Here is a 20,311-nt window from a genome sequence, read left to right as displayed (position 1 = left end):
GTTAAACACCTGCAACTATATTTTTGATTATTTTCCCTGAATTTATGAAAGATATATTTTTCTACTGTTTGTATTTTTCAGGAAAGTTCCTAGCTGCTGCTGGTTTAGAAGTATTTGAGAAGCTAATAATATAAAATAAAATCAAGCCAACTATATAAAAAAAGAAAACCAAAAAGTACTAGAAAGCTAAGAGACAGTATGAGCAAAATCTGATAAATAGAACAGAGAACTTGTAATTACTTTTACTTGTAGTTACCCATTTGTAACACTAAAATGACTGTTCAAGGAAGAAAAGAACCAATGAAAGATGAAACATGAAATCCTCTGGATGATGAAAACCTTTCAGAGATAATAAATGAGACTTCTTTTTTTTTTGCAGAAGAAATTATGGGTACTGGAAGTGAAGGTGATTTAAATTGACAAAGCTGAAAGTGGAAAAGGTATCAACTCCCTTGGCTCATGTCCCAGAACGATTAGAGAAATGAGAAAGCAAATAAATCTCTGACCATAAATATTCTTGAATATGAAAGTTGTGACAGAAGGTTGGAGGGTTGCCAATATAACAGTTGGTTCAGAAAGGGAGACATCAGGTAGCTATGAACCAGCCAGCCTAACTTTGATCATGGGTAAGCTTCTATGGCTTAATGTTGGACAAAATCAATACTGCAGAAAAAGACACGAGTAATTACAGAGAGCATGTATAGATTTTTAAAGGAAGGACTGTCTGATAAATTTTACAGAACTTCTTTGAGTAAACAACAGAGAAGAGAATGTAAAAGAAGCAGATGGAAGAAAGGGATGAGGATAGGAAGGGGACAGGAAAGAACAGGAGAAGATAGTACAAGAATAGAAGGGCAAATTGAATACAAGAAGGGAGAAGGATAGTTGAAGGATGGCTGGTGGAGTAGAGATTGAAGACCAGCAGAGAGGGAGAGAAGTGATGGAGAAGGATAAGAGCAAAGACAGAGAAAGTTTGAATGAAAATCACAAATCTCCCTTCCTGTATTCTGTGACTGTTCCTACACCAAATGTACAACAGTGGTTCAAAAGGCAGCACATCGCTGCTACCTTGAAAGCAATCATGAATGGACAATGAATGTCTACCAGTTATGCACATATCCCATGGAAGGATAAAATGAAACAATGAAGAGGGTGCAACTTGCAGTGGGCTCCTCTTGATTTCCACAGGAACAGATTTCCCTTCAGATGGTGATGGGAAATAATCCACTGTATTTCATCAAATTTATATTTTGATCCCTTAACAGAGGGAGATTGAGTGGTTTAGAGATTAACCCAAGCATTTACTTTGGGTGTGGTCAGTGGGGACTAGAATCAAGCTGTGTGGGGAAGAGTTTTCTCTGCTACATAGTTTGAATATTCACTAGCTGTGGATTGATATTGTTACGTATGATTATCAACTATCCTATTGACTCCCTCTCTTCAAATCTCCAATGAACAGTAACCAGCCTTGATTTTAAGCACATGTATTTCTTCCATGTGTGCAACAAAAGAATCAGAGCTGTTGTGGTTGTGTTCGCCGAGCTGGGAATTTGTGTTGCAGACGTTTCGTCCCCTGTCTAGGTGACATCCTCAGTGCTTGGGAGCCTCCTGTGAAGCGCTTCTGTGATCTTTCTTCCGGCATTTATAGTGGTTTGAATCTGCCGCTTCCGGTTGTCAGTTCCAGCTGTCCGCTGCAGTGGCCGGTATATTGGGTCCAGGTCGATGTGCTTGTTGATTGAATCAGTGGATGAGTGCCATGCCTCTAGGAATTCCCTGGCTGTTCTCTGTTTGGCTTGTCCTATAATAGTAGTGTTGTCCCAGTCAAACTCATGTCCCAGTCAAACTCATGCGTGTGTGGTTACTAAGGATAGCTGGTCGTGTCGTTCCGTGGCTAGTTGGTGTTCATGGATGCGGACCGTTAGCTGTCTTCCTGTTTGTCCTATGTAGTATTTTGTGCAGTCCTTGCATGGGATTTTGTATACTACGTTGGTTTTGCTCATGCTGGGTATCGGGTTGTGGCCTCAGGGAAAGACAACGGAATGAGGACATGCCACAACCAAAGGACTAGCCACTTTACCATACATCAAGAACATTTCTGAACTGACAGCCAGACTACTACGACCACTAGGACTCATAACAGCACACAAACCAACAGCCACTCTCAGACAACAAATCACCAGGACAAAGGACCCGATACCCAGCATGAGCAAAACCAACGTAGTATACAAAATCCCATGCAAGGACTGCACAAAACACTCCTTAGGACAAACAGGAAGACAGCTAACGGTCCGCATCCATGAACACCAACTAGCCACGGAACGACATGACCAGCCACACACGCAGATGACAAGCAACATGAGTTTGACTGGGACAACACTACTATTATAGGACAAGTCAAACAGAGAACAGCCAGGCAATTCCTAGAGGCATGGCACTCATCCACTGATTCAATCAACAAGCACATCGACCTGGACCCAATATACCGGCCACTGCAGCGGACAGCTGGAACTGACAACCGGAAGCGGCAGATTCAAACCACTATAAATGCCGGAGGAAAGATCACAGAAGCGCTTCACAGGAGGCTCCCAAGCACTGAGAATGTTACCTAGACAGGGGACAAAACGTCTACAACACAAATTCCCAGCTCGGCGAACACAACTACAACAACGAGCACCCGAGCTACAAATCTTCACATAAACTTTGAGAATCGGAGCTAATTTGTAAGGATTTTTACTTTATTTAAATAATATTCAACTGCTACAATATCTTAAGCAAAAATTGTTTTATTTTTGCCATGCTGCTTTTTTTTTTAGTGGTTAATTTGCATGTAAGTTACCAAATGAATTCGGAGATGATCCAAATACAGGACGAAACAGAAGAAATTTTCAAAGAATTAGTAAGTATAACCCTTTGTATTATTGTTAAATCATTGATCTGGAACTAATAAATAATGGTTAATTGAAACTTATCCATTTTCTCCTGAAGAATTTGACTTTATTCATTATTTTAATGTATTTGTCATGGTTTATAAAGAAATGGTGACATTCATTGGGCTGTCCAGATTTGAAAACTATATAACTACAAACATTCCAAAATTACCAGCTGGTGTTTTTATGGGAAGGAGAGGCCCTGTTTATTAGCCAATCTGAGTTGAGGCCAATTACATCCTTGGCCGGTTCTGGGAGTCTCGGGTGGATTTTACATGAATCTGGCATTGGAGCAATAATGCACCTCAAAGAGCTTCCAACCAATGGGGAGACTGATAACTCTTCATTCCAGGCTGGGAGCCATAGTCTTTGCAGAGTGTTCTCAATTCCAAAGAGTATAGAGATACCTTGTTGTCTCCTCACATGATGGAAGACCAACAACTGATGAAATACCAATGATCATAACAATCTCTCTCTCAATCACACTCACACAGGTGCATACATACAAACAGACAGGCACACACTGTTGGCCACCTACCAGCTCTGAGACACAAAACATCTCCTTAATTAGTCAACTTTGTTTACAGGTTTGAACATTTTGAACCTTGCACTTTTAGCAAGCCACAATCTATGCCCTATGATACAGGACACTGTATTCAATGTTAGTGAATGCCAAACTCTCCAATTTCTGAAGAAAGCTGAACTGTAATTGGACAAGCATATGGATGTACATGGAATAGTGTTGGTTAGTTGGGCTTCAGATTGGTATGACAGGTCGGCGCAACATTGAGGGCTGAAGGGCCTGTACTGCACTGTAATGTTCTATGTAATATTTACTGGTAATATGTAATAGGCAAAAGTGAGGACTGCAGATGCTGGAAACCAGAGTTTAGATTAGAGTGGTGCTGGAAAAGCACAGCAGGTCAGGCAGTATCCGAGGAGCAGGATTGATGTTTCTGGCAAAAGCTCTTGATCAGGAATGGAGGCAGGGAGCCTTCAGGGTGGAAAGATAAATGGAGGTGGGGGGGAAGAGGGAGAGAGAAGGTATCAAAGAGTACAGTAGGTGAATGGAGGTGGGGATGGAGGTGATAGGTCAGAGAGGAGGGTGAGGGAAGGTAGCAAAGAATACAAAGGGAGGGGGGGATGAAGGTGATAGGTCAGAGGGGAGGGTGGAGCGGATAGGTGGGAAGGGAGATTCAATCAGCCCCACTGCCCAGGGGCCCAACATGTGAACTCCCCTCTCCCAATCTGCCAAGGACATGCAGGTCCTGGGCCTTCTCCACTGCCACTGCCTCACCACCCGACGCCTGGAGGAAGAACACCTCATCTTCCGCCTCGGAACACTTCAACCCCAGGGCATCAATGTGGATGTCACCAGTTTCCTCATTTCCCCTCCCCCCACCTTACCCCAGTTCCAAACTTCCAGCCCAGCACTGTCTTCATGACCTGTCCTACCTGCCAATCTCCCTTCCCACCTATCCACTCCATCCTCCTCTCTGACCTATTACCTCCATCCCCACCCCCCTTCACCTCTTGTACTCTTTGCTACCTTCTCCCCAGCCCCACCCCCCCATTTATCTCTCCACCCTGGAGGCTCCCTGCCTCCATTCCTGATGAAGGGTTTTTGCCCGAAACATCGGTTTTCCTGTAATACGTAATGTTGATCAGAAAATGGAATGTCTGACCTAGGGTGTCACCTTTATTCTGATTATTTGGATAGAAATAGTCTGCAAGGAGAAAAGCAGGGGATTGGCACTAGGTGTGTTGGAAGAGGCAACACAAGAACAATGAGCTGAATAACCTCTTTCTGCAAGATAATTCTGAGAATCTGTATTTCCAGTATTATTAATAGTTTCTGATGTCATTTCAGTGAATTGTTTTTAGTTACTTAGAGCCATAGAAATGTGCAGCACAGAAACAGAATCTTCAGTCCAACTCGTCCATGCCGACCAGATATTCCAGCCGAATCTAGTCCCACCTGCCAGCACCTGACCTATATCCCTTCAAACCATTCCTATTCATATAGCCATCCAGATGCCTTTTAAATGTTGCAATTGTACTAGCCTCCACCACTTCCTCTGGCAGCTCATTCCATACACATACCACCCTCTGTGTGAAAAAGTTGACCCTTGGGTCTCTTTTATATATTTTCCCTCTCACCTTAAACCTATGCCCTCTAGTTCTGAACTCCCCCAACCCAGGGAACAGACTTTTCCTGTTTATCCTATCCATGCCCCTCATGATTTTATAAACCTCTATAAGGTCTCGGCCCTCAGCCTCCTACGCTCCAGGGAAAACAGCCCCAACCTATTCAACCTAATCTTGGTAACATCCTTGTAAATCTTTTCTGAACCCTTCCAAGTTTCACAACGTCCTTCCGACAGGAAGATCAGAATTGCACGCAATATTCCAAAAGTGGCCTAATCCAAAAGTGGACTTTCTCCTCTGTAATATGAACATTTTTCAAGATTTCACCATTTATTTCCCTACATTCTATATCTTCCATGTCCTTTTCCACAGTAAACACTGATGCAAAATATTTGTTTAGTATCTCCCCTATATCCTGCGGCCTCACACTAAGGCTGTCTGATTTTTTGAGAAGTCCTATTCTCTCCCTAGTTACCCTTTTGTCCTTAATGTTATTGTAAAAGCCCTTTAGATTTTCCTTAACTCTATTTGCCAAAGCTATCTCATGTCCCCTTTTTATCCTCCTGTTTTCCCACTTGCGTATACTCCTCCTGCCTTTGTACTCTTCTAACAATTGATTCGATCTATCTTGTCTATACCTGACATATGCTTCCTTATTTTTCTTAACCAAACCTTCACTTTCTTTAGACAAAAGTGAGGACTGCAGATGCTGGAAATCAGACTCTAGATTAGAGTGGTGCTGGAAAAGCACAGCCGGTCAGGCAGCCTCCGAGGAGCAGGAAAGTCGACGTTCCGGGCAAAAGCCCTTCATCCAGCATTCCCTACACCTACTAGCCTTTCCTTTCACCCTAACAGGAATATACTGTATCTGGACTCTGGTTATCTCATTTCTGAAGGTTTCCCATTTTCTAGCCGTCCCTTTACCTGCGAACATCTGCCCACAGTCAGCTTTTGAAAGTTCTTGCCTAATACCGTCAAAATAAGCATTCCTCCAATTTAGAACTTCAACTTTTAGATCCAGTCTATCCTTTTCCATCACTATTTTAAAACTAGTAGAATTATGGTCGCTGACCCCAAAGTGCTCTCCCACTGACACCTCAGTCACCTGCCCTGCCTTATTTTCCAAGAGGGAGGTCCGGTTTTGTACCTCCTTTAGTCAGTACATCCATATTTTGAATCAGAAATTTTTCTTGTACACGCTTAACAAATTCCTCTCCATCTAAACCCTTAACACATGGCAGTCCCAGTCTATGTTTGGAAAGTTAAAATCTGCTACCATAACCACCCTATTATTTTTACAGATAACTGCGACCTCCTTACGAATCTGTTTCTCAATTTCCCTCTGACTATTAGGGGGTTTATAATACAATCCCATAAGGTGATCATCCCTTTCTTATTTCTCAGTTCCACCCAAATAACTTCCCTGGATGATTTCCAGGAATATGCTCCCTCAGTACAACTGTAATGCTCTCCCTTATCACAAACACAACTCTTCCTTTCTTTCTTGCCTTCCTTTCTGTCCTTCCTGTAGCATTTATATCCTGGAATGTTAAACTGCCAGTCCTGTCCATCCCTGAGCCACGTTTCTGTAACTGCTATGATATCCCAGTCCTGTGTTCCTAACCATGCCCTGAGTTCATCTGCCTTACCTGTTAGGCCTCTTGCATTGAAATAAATGCAACAATTTATCAGTCCTACCTTGTTCTCTGCTTTGTCCCTGCCTGCCCTGACTGTTTGACTTGCTTTTGTTCTCAATTGCACCAGTCTCCGATTGATCTCTTTTCTCACTATCTCCCTGGGTCCCCTACGGCCCTTACTAGTTTAAATTCACCAGGCAGCTCTAGCAAATCTCCCTGCCAGTTCATTAGTCCCCTTCCAATTCAGGTGCAATCCGTCCTTGTACAGGTTACTTTGACCCCAGAAGAGATTCCAATGATACAAAAATGTGAATCCTTCTCCCATACACCAGCACCTCAGCCTTGCATTCATCTGCTCTATCTTTCTATTCCTACCCTCACAGCACTGGATCTCCTTTCTAAATTCCTACCTAACTCTGTATATTCTCCCTTCAGAATCTCATCCTTTTCCCTTCTTATGTCATTGGTTCCAATGTTTACAATGACCTCCTGCTGGTCCCTCTCCCCCCTTAAGAACATTCTGCACCCTCTCTGAGACATCCTTGACCTGGGCACCTGGGAAGCAACACACCATTCTGATTTTTTGCTGCTGGCCGCAGAAACGTCTGACTGTTCCTCAGCTCTTGTGTAAGACCTTAACATTCACTTAACTTTAATTGTATATCTTAAGTCAGTTACAGTCAATAGACTCCATTTAGACAGCCTGTCTAAAGGTGCACTTAGTTATAAGCCTCTTTCCAGGTAAAATATGTTTTTACAAGAGAACTTAAGTTTATCAAAAATGTACAAAAGAATTGATACTTAATAAAATCAATGGTTTGCAGTCTATTTGGGCTGTGATACAAGTTTGTGATACTGGTTAACTAGACGGTGTCACTTGCTTGATTCTTTCTAATGAAAAGATGTTGTGAAACCTGAAAGGGTTCATAAAAGATTTAGAAGGATGTTGCCAGGGTTGGAGGATTTGAGCTATAGGGAGAGGCTGAGGGGTGACCGTATAGAGGTTTATAAAATTATGAGGGCCATGGATAGGATAAATAGACAAAGTCTTTTCCCTGGGGTGGGGGAGTCTAGAGCTAGAGGGCATAGGTTTAGGGTGAGAGGGGAAAGGTACAAAAGAGACCAAGGGACAACCTTTTCACGTGTATGGAATGAGCTGCCAGATGAAGCGGTGGAGACTAGTACAATTGCAACATTTAAAAGGCATCCGGAAGGGTGAATAGGAAGGGTTTGGAGGGATGTGGGCCAGGTACTGGCATGTGGGACTAGATTGGATTGGGATATCTGGTCGGCATGGATGAGTTGGACCGAAGGGTCTGTTTCTGTGCTGTACATCTCTATGACTGAAGTTGGCCTGTTTTCGATTTTTCTCTTTGCAACACAAACCATTAAACCAGGTCTTATTTACCCTTATTGTGCTACTGCGCCCTGTGCATGATTAGAGACACCCTGAATTCTAACTGACGTGAACAATTCATGATCAGTCTTGACTGCTAAATGATGTCTGCCTAAATGATGTCTGCTTAACCACTGATTTCTTTACATACAATAGCTATCCAAGTGTCATCAGTTCCTACTGTCTTCGAACTGGTTCCTAAGATGTCAATTATTCATGAAGCCATCTCTGCCATGTTCTGCAATTGATACTCTGAGTTCATTGCCTCAATTTTGTTAAATTGATGAGAGTTTCTAATTACACCAAATACCTTTATCAATGGCCATTTGTTTTTAAAGGTCATCTGGTGGAGAATGGCTTTTATGGGCAGCTAATGATGATGGGAAGAGTTAGCTTTTTCATAAATGTTTAAATTCTAAATTTGTACATGACATTAAAACTATATAATGTAAAACTAATACAGAAATAACACAAAGCCATTATCAACAAAATAAAGGTGCATAATCACAATTAGCATAAAATACTAGGTATGATGTGAACTTGTTTGTTCAATCTTGAAAAAATGAAAGTTCAGTGATATAGAACTAAGTGGTAACAGTACCTCTACATCCCCAAGTGAGGTTGAGTAAGTAATGTATTGCATAAGTTTCCTACATTGACTACCGTTGAACAGAATATAACTTAATTCCTCACTTAAATAATTTTAATTTGATTAAGGAACTGAAACTTATTGAAACTGCAACTTAATCAAGCAGATTTCCCTATACTACTTCCCTCTATGCATTGCTCCTCCACTTTTAAGTTTTTTTTGTGCCCCCTTCCTCCATTTCCCTCCTTCACCTATTTGGTCATGTTTTTCTCAGTTGGCTGCACAACAACAGGTGCGGTTAACCGGAGTAAAGAATACTCAACTACTGATTTAGATTTAGATTAGATTACATTACAGTGTGGAAACAGGCCCTTCGGCCCAACAAGTCCACACCGACCCGCCGAAGCGCAACCCACCCATACCCCTACATTTACCCCTTACCTAACACTACGGGCAATTTAGCATGGCCAATTCACCTGACCTGCACATCTTTGGACTGTGGGAGGAAACCGGAGCACCAGGAGGAAACCCACGCAGACACGGGGAGAACGTGCAAACTCCAAACAGTCAGTCACCTGAGGCGGGATTTGAACCTGGGTCTCCGGCGCTGTGAGGCAGCAGTGCTAACCACTGTGCCACCGTGCCGCCCACTGAGAGCCCAACCTGTACAGGGTACCAAGAATAATATGGCAGATGTCACTTAATCAGAATTGAGGGGTTACAGGGATAGGGTACATCTGGGTAGGATGTCCCCTGGGGATTAGTCAAGATTCAATGGGCGGAATAGCTTCTTTTCTGTCAGGATTCTATGATTTTAATTATCGCATGGTGAAACCTTTCGCAATATCTCCATTCATTGTTGGCAATTCTGAATTAAATGCTGATTGAAGAATTAAGTTCTCTTTGATGTTATTATGTTTGAGAGAAACAACAAAAATATAGACCCTAGATTCCATGATGGTCTGTCCTGTTAGACTCCATCTCTAACTCAAAGTGTTACATTAAAAATCGTCAAAATATTTGCTCACCCAAAATAGATCGGCTTTGGTGGTTTAAAAAGTTTACTTCTAAGTCAAAACTGGAGTTTTTAATTTAACTCCTGCTGTTATGAATCTGGGACGATGGAAGTATGGAGATCTAATAAAGCTAGAAATTAAATCTCACTTCTAATTCATTTTTTAAAATGTTTTGTCAGTGTATGTGCAATGGATTGTCATATGAGAAGATTGCTCAGGAAGGACCATCAGTCACTGAACTGGAAATGTTCTTCTCTGGATATCCACAAATGGTGGGACTGCTATACTTTCCAAATTTAGTTGTTCTTACATTAGTGAAGCAAAATATCACAAAAATTGAAGGTTTGGAAGCATGTCCTCTGCTTACTCAACTGTGGATTGTTGAGTGCCATATAACGGTGAGTTATGTATTTTGGGAGAAGTAAAAATGAATACTCTTGAGTATGATGCTTTTCTGAATAGTTTATTTTGTTCAAGGCATGTCAAATACTCCTAATAAAATACTGAATTTTCTTTAGATTTGAAATTATATTGATTGTAATGTAGTACAATATCAGTAAATTACATTTTTATGTAAATAACCAAAGATTTAATAAAATTACAGACTGCAATGTTTTCAGAACCTACAATTTGCTTTGGAGAAAATAACATCATAATTTTGGTGCATTATTGTTTAATCTTATTGCAATCCCAAGATATTGCCAATTACTTTACTTTGAATAATTATGAACCTTACATTTCTAAAATCACAGGAAAGATATAGAGCATCAAAGACACTTTCACTGATACCCTCATCATCTCCCCTCTCCTTCTGAGCTATAAAATGATTTACTGCAGACACTGGAAATTTGAAATAAAACATAAAATGTTTGATACTCAGCTGATCTGTTAGTGTGTGCTAAGAAAAACCATGCTAATGATTTAGTCTATGAGTGGTGTGTCTGATCACATATCCTAATCATATTTCTAGCTGATCAGTAAGATCGCTTACTACCACCTCTGTAATCTGGAGGCCTGATTTTAACTCTACCTCAATTTGACTGTGCTAAAACCGTCATTCACTTAGAACATACAACATTACAGCGCAGTACAGGCCCTTCGGCCCTTGATGTTGCGCCAACCTGTCATACCAATCTGAAGCCCATCTAACCTATACTATTCCATGTACTTGTCCAATGACGACTTAAATGTACTTAAAGTTGGTGAATCTACTATCGTTGCAGGCAAAGCATTCAATACCCTTACTACTCTCTGAGTAAAGAAACTACCTCTGACATCTGTCCTATATCTATCACACCTCAATTTAAAGCAATCGTGCTCGCCATCACCATTCTTGGTAAAAGGCTCTCCCTGTCCACCCTATCTAACCTTCTGATTTTCTTGTATGTTTCTATTAAGTCACCTCTCAACCGTCTTCTCTCTCATGAAAACAGCCTCAGATCCCTTGGCCTTTCCTCGTAAGACCTTCCCTCTATACCAGGCAACATCCTAGTAAATCTCTTCTGCACCCTTTCCAAAGCTTTCACATGCTCCTTATAATGGGGTGACCAGAACTGTACACAATACTCCAAGTGTGGTCACTGTAGCATAACCTCATGGTTCCGGAACTTGATTCCTCTATTAATAAAAGCTAAAACACTGTATGCCTTCTTAACAATCCTGTCAATCTGGGTGGCAACTTTCAAGGATCTATGTACCTGGACACCGAGATCTCTCTGCTCATCTACACTACCAAGAATCTTATCATTAGCCCAGTACTTTGCATTCCGACCAAAGTGAATCACCTCCGCATTAAACTCCATTTGCCACCTCTCAGCCCAGCTCTGTAGCTTATCTATGTCTCTCTGTAACCTACAACATCCTTCGTCACTATCCACAACTCCACCGACCTTAGTGTCGTCTGCAAATTTACTAACCCAGCCTTCTACGCCCTCATCCAGGTCGTTTATAAAAATGACGAACAGCAGTGGACCCAACACCGACCTTTGCGTACACCACTGGTAACTGGGCTCCAGGATGAACATTTCCCATCAACCACCACCCTCTGTCTTCTTTCAGCAAGTCAATTACTGATCCAAACTGCTATATCTCCCACAATCCCATTCCTCCGCATTTTGTACAATAGCTTACTGTGGGGAACCTTATCGAACGCCTTGCTGAAATCCACATACACCACATCAACTGGTTTACTCTCATTTCTTTGGTCACCTTCTCAAAGAACTCAATAAGGTTTGTGAGGCATGACCTACCCTTCACAAAACCGTGCTGACTATCTCTAATCAAATTATTCTTTTCTAGATGATGATAAATCCTATCTCTTATAACCTTTTCCAACACTTTACAACAACTGAAGTAAGGCTCACTGGTCTATAATTACCAGGATTGTCTCTATTCCCCTTCTTGAACAGGGAAACCACTTTTGCTATCCTCCAGTCTTCTGGCACTATTCCTGTAGACAATGACGATTTAAAGATCAATGCCAAAGGCTCGGCAATCTCCTCCCTGGCTTCCCAGAGAATCCTAGGATAAATCCCATCCAGCCCAGGGGACTTACCTATTTTCACACTCTACAGGATTTCTAATACCTCTTCCTTGAGAACCTCAATCACACCTAGTCTAGTAGCCTGTATCTCCGTATTTTCCTCGACAACATTGTCGTTTTCTAGAGTGAATACTGTCGAAAAATATTCATTTAGTGCTTCCCCTATCTCCTCTGACTCCACACACAACTTCCCACTACTATCCTTGATTGGCCCTAATCTTACTCTCATCATGCTTTTATTCCTTAAATACTGGTGGACTCTCCCTCTTTATTGGCATTTAAACGTCAGTGGATAGGCATATGGAGGATAGTGGGCTAGTGTAGGTTAGGTGGGCTTGGATCGGCGCAACATTGAGGGCCAAAGGGCCTGTACTGCACTGTATTTTTCTATGTTCTATGTACCTATAGAAAGCCTTAGGGTTTACCCTGATCCTATCTGCCAACAACTTCTCATGTCTCCTCCTGGCTTTTCTGAGCTCTCTCTTTAGGTCTTTCCTGGCTACCTTGTAACCATCAAGCGCCCTAACTGAGCCTTCACATTTCATTCTAACATAAGCCGCCTTCTTCCTCTTGACCAGAGATTCCACTTCCTTCGTAAACCATGGCTCCCATGTTCTACAGCTTCCTCCCTGCCTGACAGGTACATACTTATCTAGGGACACACAGTAGCTTTTCTGTGAATAAGCTCCACATTTCTAATGTGCCTATCCCCTGCAGTTTCCTTCCCCATCCTATGCTTCCTAAATCTTGCCTAATCGCATTGTAATTGCCTTTCCCCCAGCTGTAACACTTGCCCAGTGGTATACACCTATCCCTTTCTATCACTAAAGTAAACATAGCAGAATTGTGACTGCTATCACCAAAGTGCTCACCTACCTCCAAGTCTAACACCTGGCCGGGCTCATTACCCAGTACCAAATCTAATGTAGCTTCGCCCCTTGTTGGCCTGTCTACATACTCTCCTGCACACACTGGACAGAAACTGACCCATCTATAGTACTCGTACTATAGTGTTCCCAGTCAATATTTGGAAAGTTGAAGTCCCCCATGACGGCTACCCTGTCTCTCTCACTCCTATCGAAAATCATCTTTGCTATCCTTTCCTCTACATCTCTGGAATTATTCAGAGGCCAATAGAAAACTGCCAACAGGGTGACCTCCTTTCCTGTTTCTAACTTCAGCCCATACTACCTCAGTTGACGAGTCCCCAAATATCCTTTCTGCAACTGAAATACTGTCCTTGACCAACAATGCCACACCTCCCGCTTTTTTACCATCTTCTCTGTTCTTACTGAAACATCTAAATCTTGGAACCTGCAATAACCATTTCTGTCCCTGCTCTAACCATGTCTCCAAAATGGCCACAACATCGAAGTCCCAGGTACCTACCCATGCTGCAAGTTCACCCACCTTATTCCAGATGCTCCTGGTGTTGAAGTAGACACACTTCAAACCAACTTCTTGCTTGCCAGTGCCATCTTGCGTCCCTGAAACTTGATTTTGGATCTCCCTACTCTCAACATTTTCTATACTTGAACTACAATTTTGATTCCCATCCCCCTGCTGGATTAGTTTAAACCCACCCCAATAGCCTTAGAGAATATCGCCCCCCCGCCCCCAGGATATTGGTACCCCTCTGGTTCAGATGAAGACCATCCTGCTTGTTTGTAGAGGTCCAACCTACCCCAGAAAGAGCCCCAATTATCCAAGAATCCAAAACCCTCCCTCCTGCACCATCCCTGTAGCCATGTGTTCAACTCCTCTCTCATCCTATTCCTTGCCTCACTAGCACGTGGCACGGGCAACAAACCAGAGACAACAACTCTGTCTGTCCTAGCTCTAAGCTTCCATTCTAGCTGCCTGAATTTCTGCCTTAAATCCCCATCTTTCTTCCTACGTACGTCGTTGGTGCCAATGTGGACCACGATTTGGGGCTGCTCCCCCTCCCCCTTAAGGAGCCCAAAAACACGATCAGAGACATCACGAACCCTGGCTCCTGGGAGGCAACATACCAACCGTGAGTCTCTCTTGTCCCCACAGAACCTCCTATCTGTCCCCCTAACTAAGGAGTCCCCAGTGACTGCTGCTGTGCTCCTCTTCCCCTTTCCCTTCTGAGCAACAGGGACAGACTCTGTGCCAGAACCCTGTACCCCACTGCTTTTCCCTGGTAAGTTGTTTCCCCCCCCCCCCCCCCCCCCCGCAACAGTATCCAAAACGGTATACTTATTGTTGAGGGGAATGGCCACAGGGGATCCCTGCCTTTTTCTTGTACCTTAGGAGCGACTACCTCCTGAAACTCCTCTCAATAACCCCCTCTGCCTCCCGAATGATCTGAAGTTCATCCAGCTCCAGCTCCAGTTCCCTAAAGCAGTTTTCGAAGAGCTGGAGTTGGGTGCACTTCCCACAGGTGTAGTCAGCATTGACACTAGTGGTGACCCTTACCTCCCACATTCTGCAGGAGGAACATTCAACTGCCCTAACCTCCATTCTCACTATTCTAAATTCCCAAAGAGACTGTTGAAAAAATAAGGAATAAAAAAATAAACTTGTTACCTTACCAAGCTGGCGCACAGATCCTTTTTTTCTGGTTAGAGGAGGAGGATGGTGGGAGACGCTACCCGAGTAGTGTTTCGGGTAACTCAACCAATATATGACTTCCCAGAAGTCCTTCGCTCTTCCCTCGCACCTCTTGGCAAATGGAAGCCCGACTTCCGAGATAAGTTCCTTTTAATGCAGGAAAACTCACCCTGGCAGCCCTCGCTTCACCACTCCTTCTCCCCCCGCCGCTCTGGCAAAATGGAGGCCCGATTCCCGAGGTAAGTCCCTCACATTTTCTTTTAAACCTATAGCCTTGGCTATTATAACATTTTCCTTGCCACTCTTTTGCTCTTAATCCCTAAAACTGTTCTAATATCATCCAAAGACTTGATTACCTTGTTGCGCTTGGGCTCACAGATTGACATTGGCTCCCAATTTAAGTACTATCTGGATGTTAAAATTCTCATCCTTATGTTGAAATCCTTTTATAATCTCTTGCTGCTCTCCAACCTTCCACTTCTTTGTTTTCCTCTAATTCTAGCTTGTTGCCAAACCTTTGCTTTAATCACTCCGCCCTTCATGACCAACCCTCTAATTGTAAAATTTGTAAACTGGAATTCTTTCTGTAAGCCTTTCTACCTCACTTATTTTTCTCTTCAGATGCTCAGCAAAACCTACGGATTTTGCCTATTTCACAGTTTCAGAAACTTAATTCCTTTTAATAATACTTCTGAATTGCCTTGGAACATTTTATGGCAATTATATAACCCCTTTTAAAGTAACTTGTTGAAATCAGTCTGCATACCATTAAGATGCTGCTAGTTTTGTCTTGAGTATAGTTTGTAACAGCTCAATACTGCCACCAACAGGCATCTGTAGAAGTTGCTTGGTGTTTAAATTTTTTTTGAATAATTTATGATTTTGAAATGTTCTGTAGAGTTATTGAGATATGTAGGGTAGTGTAAGATAAATACAAGTTCTTCTCCATGATGTGTTACTTTAAATGTTGCTAAAGTATTGAATTGCAAGATCAAAATTGTTGAGATGCAAAAGGAGGCTGTTCGGTCCATTGAGACGATCACCTGAAGGTTCTAAAGTTATGTGTTCTTTATTGTAGTGCAATAAGAGACCAGTACAATTAGAGCATCATATTTGTTCCAAAAAACCTTTGAATTATTTTTCTAGGATATTAACGGATTAAACTATTGTACAAATCTTCGAAGACTCTACTTGTATTACAATCGAATTACAAAGATTAAAAATCTGGAAAATCTGAAGAAGTTGGAGATCCTTTGGTTGAACAATAATAAAATTAAAGTTATAGAAGTAAGTGTGTTCAAAACAAGTTAAACATGTTTATTTTTGACCAGGTGTCTTAACCATCCCTCCTTACTCTGTTGGTTTTGCCCCCGTGAAAAACCTTGCAATAGCATTCTACATTCTGGATATGATGTATCTGAAAGTTACTATTTCCTGAATGAGTTTGGAAGTTTCAAGTACATTACTCCAAAATTATTTGAAGTAGGATTAGGCCATTTGCCTCCTATAATATTCTCTACCATTCAATAAGATCATGGCTGACTTGATTGAGGACCACCCTAATATCCTTGACGCTCCAGTCCGTTAAAGATCTGTGCAACATGGATATATTAAATTACCCAGCATCCATTGTTCCCTGGTGAAGAGAATTCTAGTGATTAATAACCTCTGAAAAGAAATTCCTCCTATTCGCCATCTTAAATGAATGACACCTTATGCTTAAAGTGTTCGCCTATGTTGTGTATTCTGCAACAACAGAAAACATCCCTTCAGCATTTAGGAGATAGGACGACAGATGCTGAAGAGTTAGTGTCGATAAAGTGTGGCGCTGGAAAAGGCACAGCAGGTCAGGCAGCATCTGAGGAGCAAAGGACTCTTGTTTTGGGCATAACCCATCATCAGGGCTTCAGCATTTACACTATCAAACCCATTCTGAATCTGTTTACACATGATTACCTCTTGTTCTTTTGAAATACAGTGAGTAAAGGTCCAACTAATTCAGCCGTCCCTCATAAGATGACCCCCTTCAACCCAGAAATTGATGTAGGATCTTCTGTGAATTATTTATAAATCAAGTATATTCCTATTCAAGGAGGTGAAAGTTATACACAGTTCCCCAGGTGCTATCTCAACACTGTGCTTTAAAGCTACAACAAGACTTCTTCCCTCTTAGATTCTGTCCCCTTTGTAATAAAGACCAACATGCTATTTGCCTTTCTAATTACTTACCTGCATGCTGACTTTTTAACAATTTGTGTTCAAGGATACTAAAATCTCTCAGTACTGCTGTATTCTGTATTCTCCTGTTAAATAACATTCTGCTTTTCTGTTCTTTCAGCCAAAATGAAAAGCCTCACATTATCACTTTAAATTATTTCACTACTCATTTATTCCTATGTCCCTTGCAGATGTATTCTCATGATTTACTTTCCCACCTATTTTTGTATCATCGGCAAATTTGGATGCAATTACACCCTGTCCTTTTATCAAAGTCATTAATAGGGGAGGCAATGGCCTAATGGTATTATTACTAGGTTGTTAATCAAGAAACTCAGCTAACATTCTGGGGTTCGAATCCCACCATGCAAGATGTTGGAATTTGAATTCAGTAAAAAATATGTGAAATTAAGAATCTACTGATGACCATGAAGCCATTGTCAATTGTCAGAAAAACCCATCCAGCTCACTAATGTCCTAAGGGAAGAAAATCTGATATCCTCATCTAGTCTGACTTGCATATGACTCCAAACCCTTAGCAATGTGGTTGACTCTCAACTACCCTCAGGGTAATTAAGGATGGACAATGATGGACCGAGTCAGTGACACCTACATCCTGTGCATGAATAAGAAAATTTAATGGAGGCAATAAATAATTGAGGTCCACAACCAATTTGGTTGACACTACACTAGTTAACATTTACCAACCCGAAATTGACACACTTAGCCCATCTTTTGTTTCCTTTCAGTTAGCTACTCCTTTACTCTTATTAATGTATCATCCCCAATACATGAACCTTTATATTGTGAAATAAACTTTTTGAATGTCTTTTGAAAATCTAAATACCCCATCTCAACTGGTGCTCTTTATCCATCTTGCCTCATACTGAGGTGACACTGCACAGAAGCACAAGAACATGTGAAGACTAATGAAAGATGAGTATGAATACAAATTAGGAACAAAAGTAGGCCATCCAACCCTTTGAGCATATGCTGCCATTCAATAGGGTCATGGCTAATCTGTTAAATTTGGAGTTCAGTTTTCCAATCTACCGTTGAACTTTAAATTCTTGTTAGGCAAGGGCATCAATCTAGCTTGGCCTCAAATATTCACTTCAGAGAATTAATCTAATCTAAAAATCTAATCTAAAAAACTGACTGGTTGTGCAATCGAGGCAGAAGGCTAATATAGTAGTTAACTTTTGTTTGGTATATTGGGTGGTTTAATTGATTGAGCTGTTTCGGTAAATTTGTTCTATGGTGACTTTTACTTCAGCATTCTTTGAAAAGTATGGAATGGTTGTATAATGGGGAATGAGTTTGCATTCCCTGTTGTCATGATCTGATCATGAATACTTTGGCCAGAAAGGCAGTGTATTTATTGCATTCTCCCTTCCACCAGCAGCCTCTCTTCCTCCTTCTCCACCTTTTCCGTTTCTCATTGTAAACCTTATGACAAGAATTGTGCTGTCATTGTTTGTTTCTGCAAGATGCAGCAGACCACGAGAGTCAAGGACTCACTTCTTCCCTCCCTCCGGGGTTCCTTCAATGCGTTTCAGGAGGCTTACATTGCTTAAACATCCCAGTGGTCTGTTTGGCATCATTGCACATACCATGCTGCCCTCAATCTGTGTGAGATGTGTTCCAAAATTGGTGATGAGGGACTAGCCCTTGCTTTCCATTGGCCTTCTCCAGTTTCTTGTGGCTCAAATAGCAATGGTACAATGGATTAACACAATTAAAGTATCATGGCTATTGCCAAACTACAGGCATTATCTGGATGGTATGCTGCATATGCTTGCACAGAGATATTTAGACAGACACATAATCAGGCAAGGATTAGCGAGATATGGACCATGTGCAGGCAGATGATATTAGTTTAGAATGGCTTCATGGTTGGCACAGAAATGGTGGCCATAAGGGCCTGTTCCCATGCTATATTGTTCTATGTTCTATGTTGGAGTAGCTGGTTAAGCTAAGATTTATTGCCCCTATTTGCTCTTGAGAAGGTGGTGATGAGCTGCCTTCTTGAGTACTGAAGTTCATGCAGTGTAGATGCAACAATAGTGCTGTTGTAGAGGAATTTGTAGGATTTTGATCCAGTGATATTGTTCAAAATCAGGATAGTATGTGGCTTGGAGGGGAATTTGTAGGTTGTAGTGTCCTCATAGAAGTGCTGCTTTCTTTCTTCCAAGATGGTTGTTATCGCAATTTGGAAGATTCTGTTTAAAGATCCTTGGTTTTTTTTTGCAGTGCATTTTGTAGATGGTACATATATTGTAGATGAAATGCATCACAGCCACTTGGCCGTCCTGGTTGAGGATGTGAATTTTGATGTGTTTGATGGAGTGTGAGTCATGTCGTCTGTGTTTTCAGGATGATGTCAAGGTTCTAGAATGTAATTGGTGCTGCATTTATTCAGGAAAGGGGAGAGTATTCCATCACACCTCCGACTTCTATTTTGTAGATAGTGGACAGGCTCTGGGCAGTCTAGAGCTGAGTTATTCTGCCAGCCTCTGACCTGCTCTTGTTGACAGAATATTTAGATAGCTGGTTTAAATTTGTGAGCAGAGAATATGGTAGACTAACTTGAAAAGGTACAAGTAAAATGCTCCTGCACCTTGAGGTTACTTTTGGATCCTTGAACGATGAGGAGACAGCTAAGGAAGTGTTACACCTCTTTGGAATTCTTCTTAAGATACCATAAGAGAATAAGTGGTCCTGGTCCTACTGGAACATTACAACGAAGCACAGCATAAGCTCAGACTATAACAATTCATCCTCTGCTTAGGGACTTTACAGCCTCTAAGACTTCACTGAATTCCACCGCTTCAGAGATTGACCACATGATGTCCATCCTCCAATTTTCTTGCATCCCTTCATGAAGGAGGCATGAGTTTAAGGGGAGGTGAAAAGGTATTATGACTTATAGAGGAGTGGCAAGAGTGGCATTTTTGATAAGGGATAGCGTTACAGCTGTATTGGGGAGGTTATTCCCGTAAGTATGTCCAGGAAAGTTATTTGGGTGGAATTGAGAAATAAGAAATGGATGATCACCTTATTGGAGTTATATTATAGACCCCCCTAATAGTCAGTGGGAAATTGAGAAACAAATTTGTAAGGAGATTTCAGTTACTTGGAGAATAATAGTGTGATTGTGATAGGAGATTTTAACTTTCCAAACATAGACTGGGACTGCCATAGTGTTCAGGGTTTAGGTGGAGAGGAATTTAAGTGTGTACAAGAAAATTTTCTGACTCAG

The 20,311-nt window shown here is 41.6% G+C and overlaps 1 protein-coding gene across 6 annotated transcripts in view; it reads left to right on the top strand.

Moving 5' to 3' along the window:
* Positions 1–20,311, top strand: part of lrrc9 (leucine rich repeat containing 9) — a 237,547-nt gene that overhangs the window by 9,757 nt on the left and 207,479 nt on the right. For 4 of the 6 annotated variants that reach the window (XR_015757872.1, XM_087989715.1, XM_043697264.2 and 1 more), the window contains 4 exons: positions 380–440; positions 2,814–2,896; positions 9,893–10,111; positions 15,979–16,119. Coding sequence is in view for 5 of the 6 variants with exons in the window: in XM_087989715.1 (XP_087845841.1) it covers positions 2,840–2,896; positions 9,893–10,111; positions 15,979–16,119 (417 nt within the window). In the remaining variant the exon portion in view is untranslated. The remainder of the gene's footprint in view (positions 1–379; positions 441–2,813; positions 2,897–9,892; positions 10,112–15,978; positions 16,120–20,311) is intronic. The other 2 variants (XM_087989714.1, XM_087989716.1) reach the window with 2 other exon arrangements.

Source organism: Chiloscyllium plagiosum, unplaced genomic scaffold (assembly GCF_037043375.1).
Source record: "Chiloscyllium plagiosum isolate Xiang-an unplaced genomic scaffold, Cpla_swu_hap1 HiC_scaffold_8, whole genome shotgun sequence".
Classification (NCBI taxonomy): domain Eukaryota; kingdom Metazoa; phylum Chordata; class Chondrichthyes; order Orectolobiformes; family Hemiscylliidae; genus Chiloscyllium; species Chiloscyllium plagiosum.
This window is presented reverse-complemented; position numbering and strand designations above follow the sequence as displayed.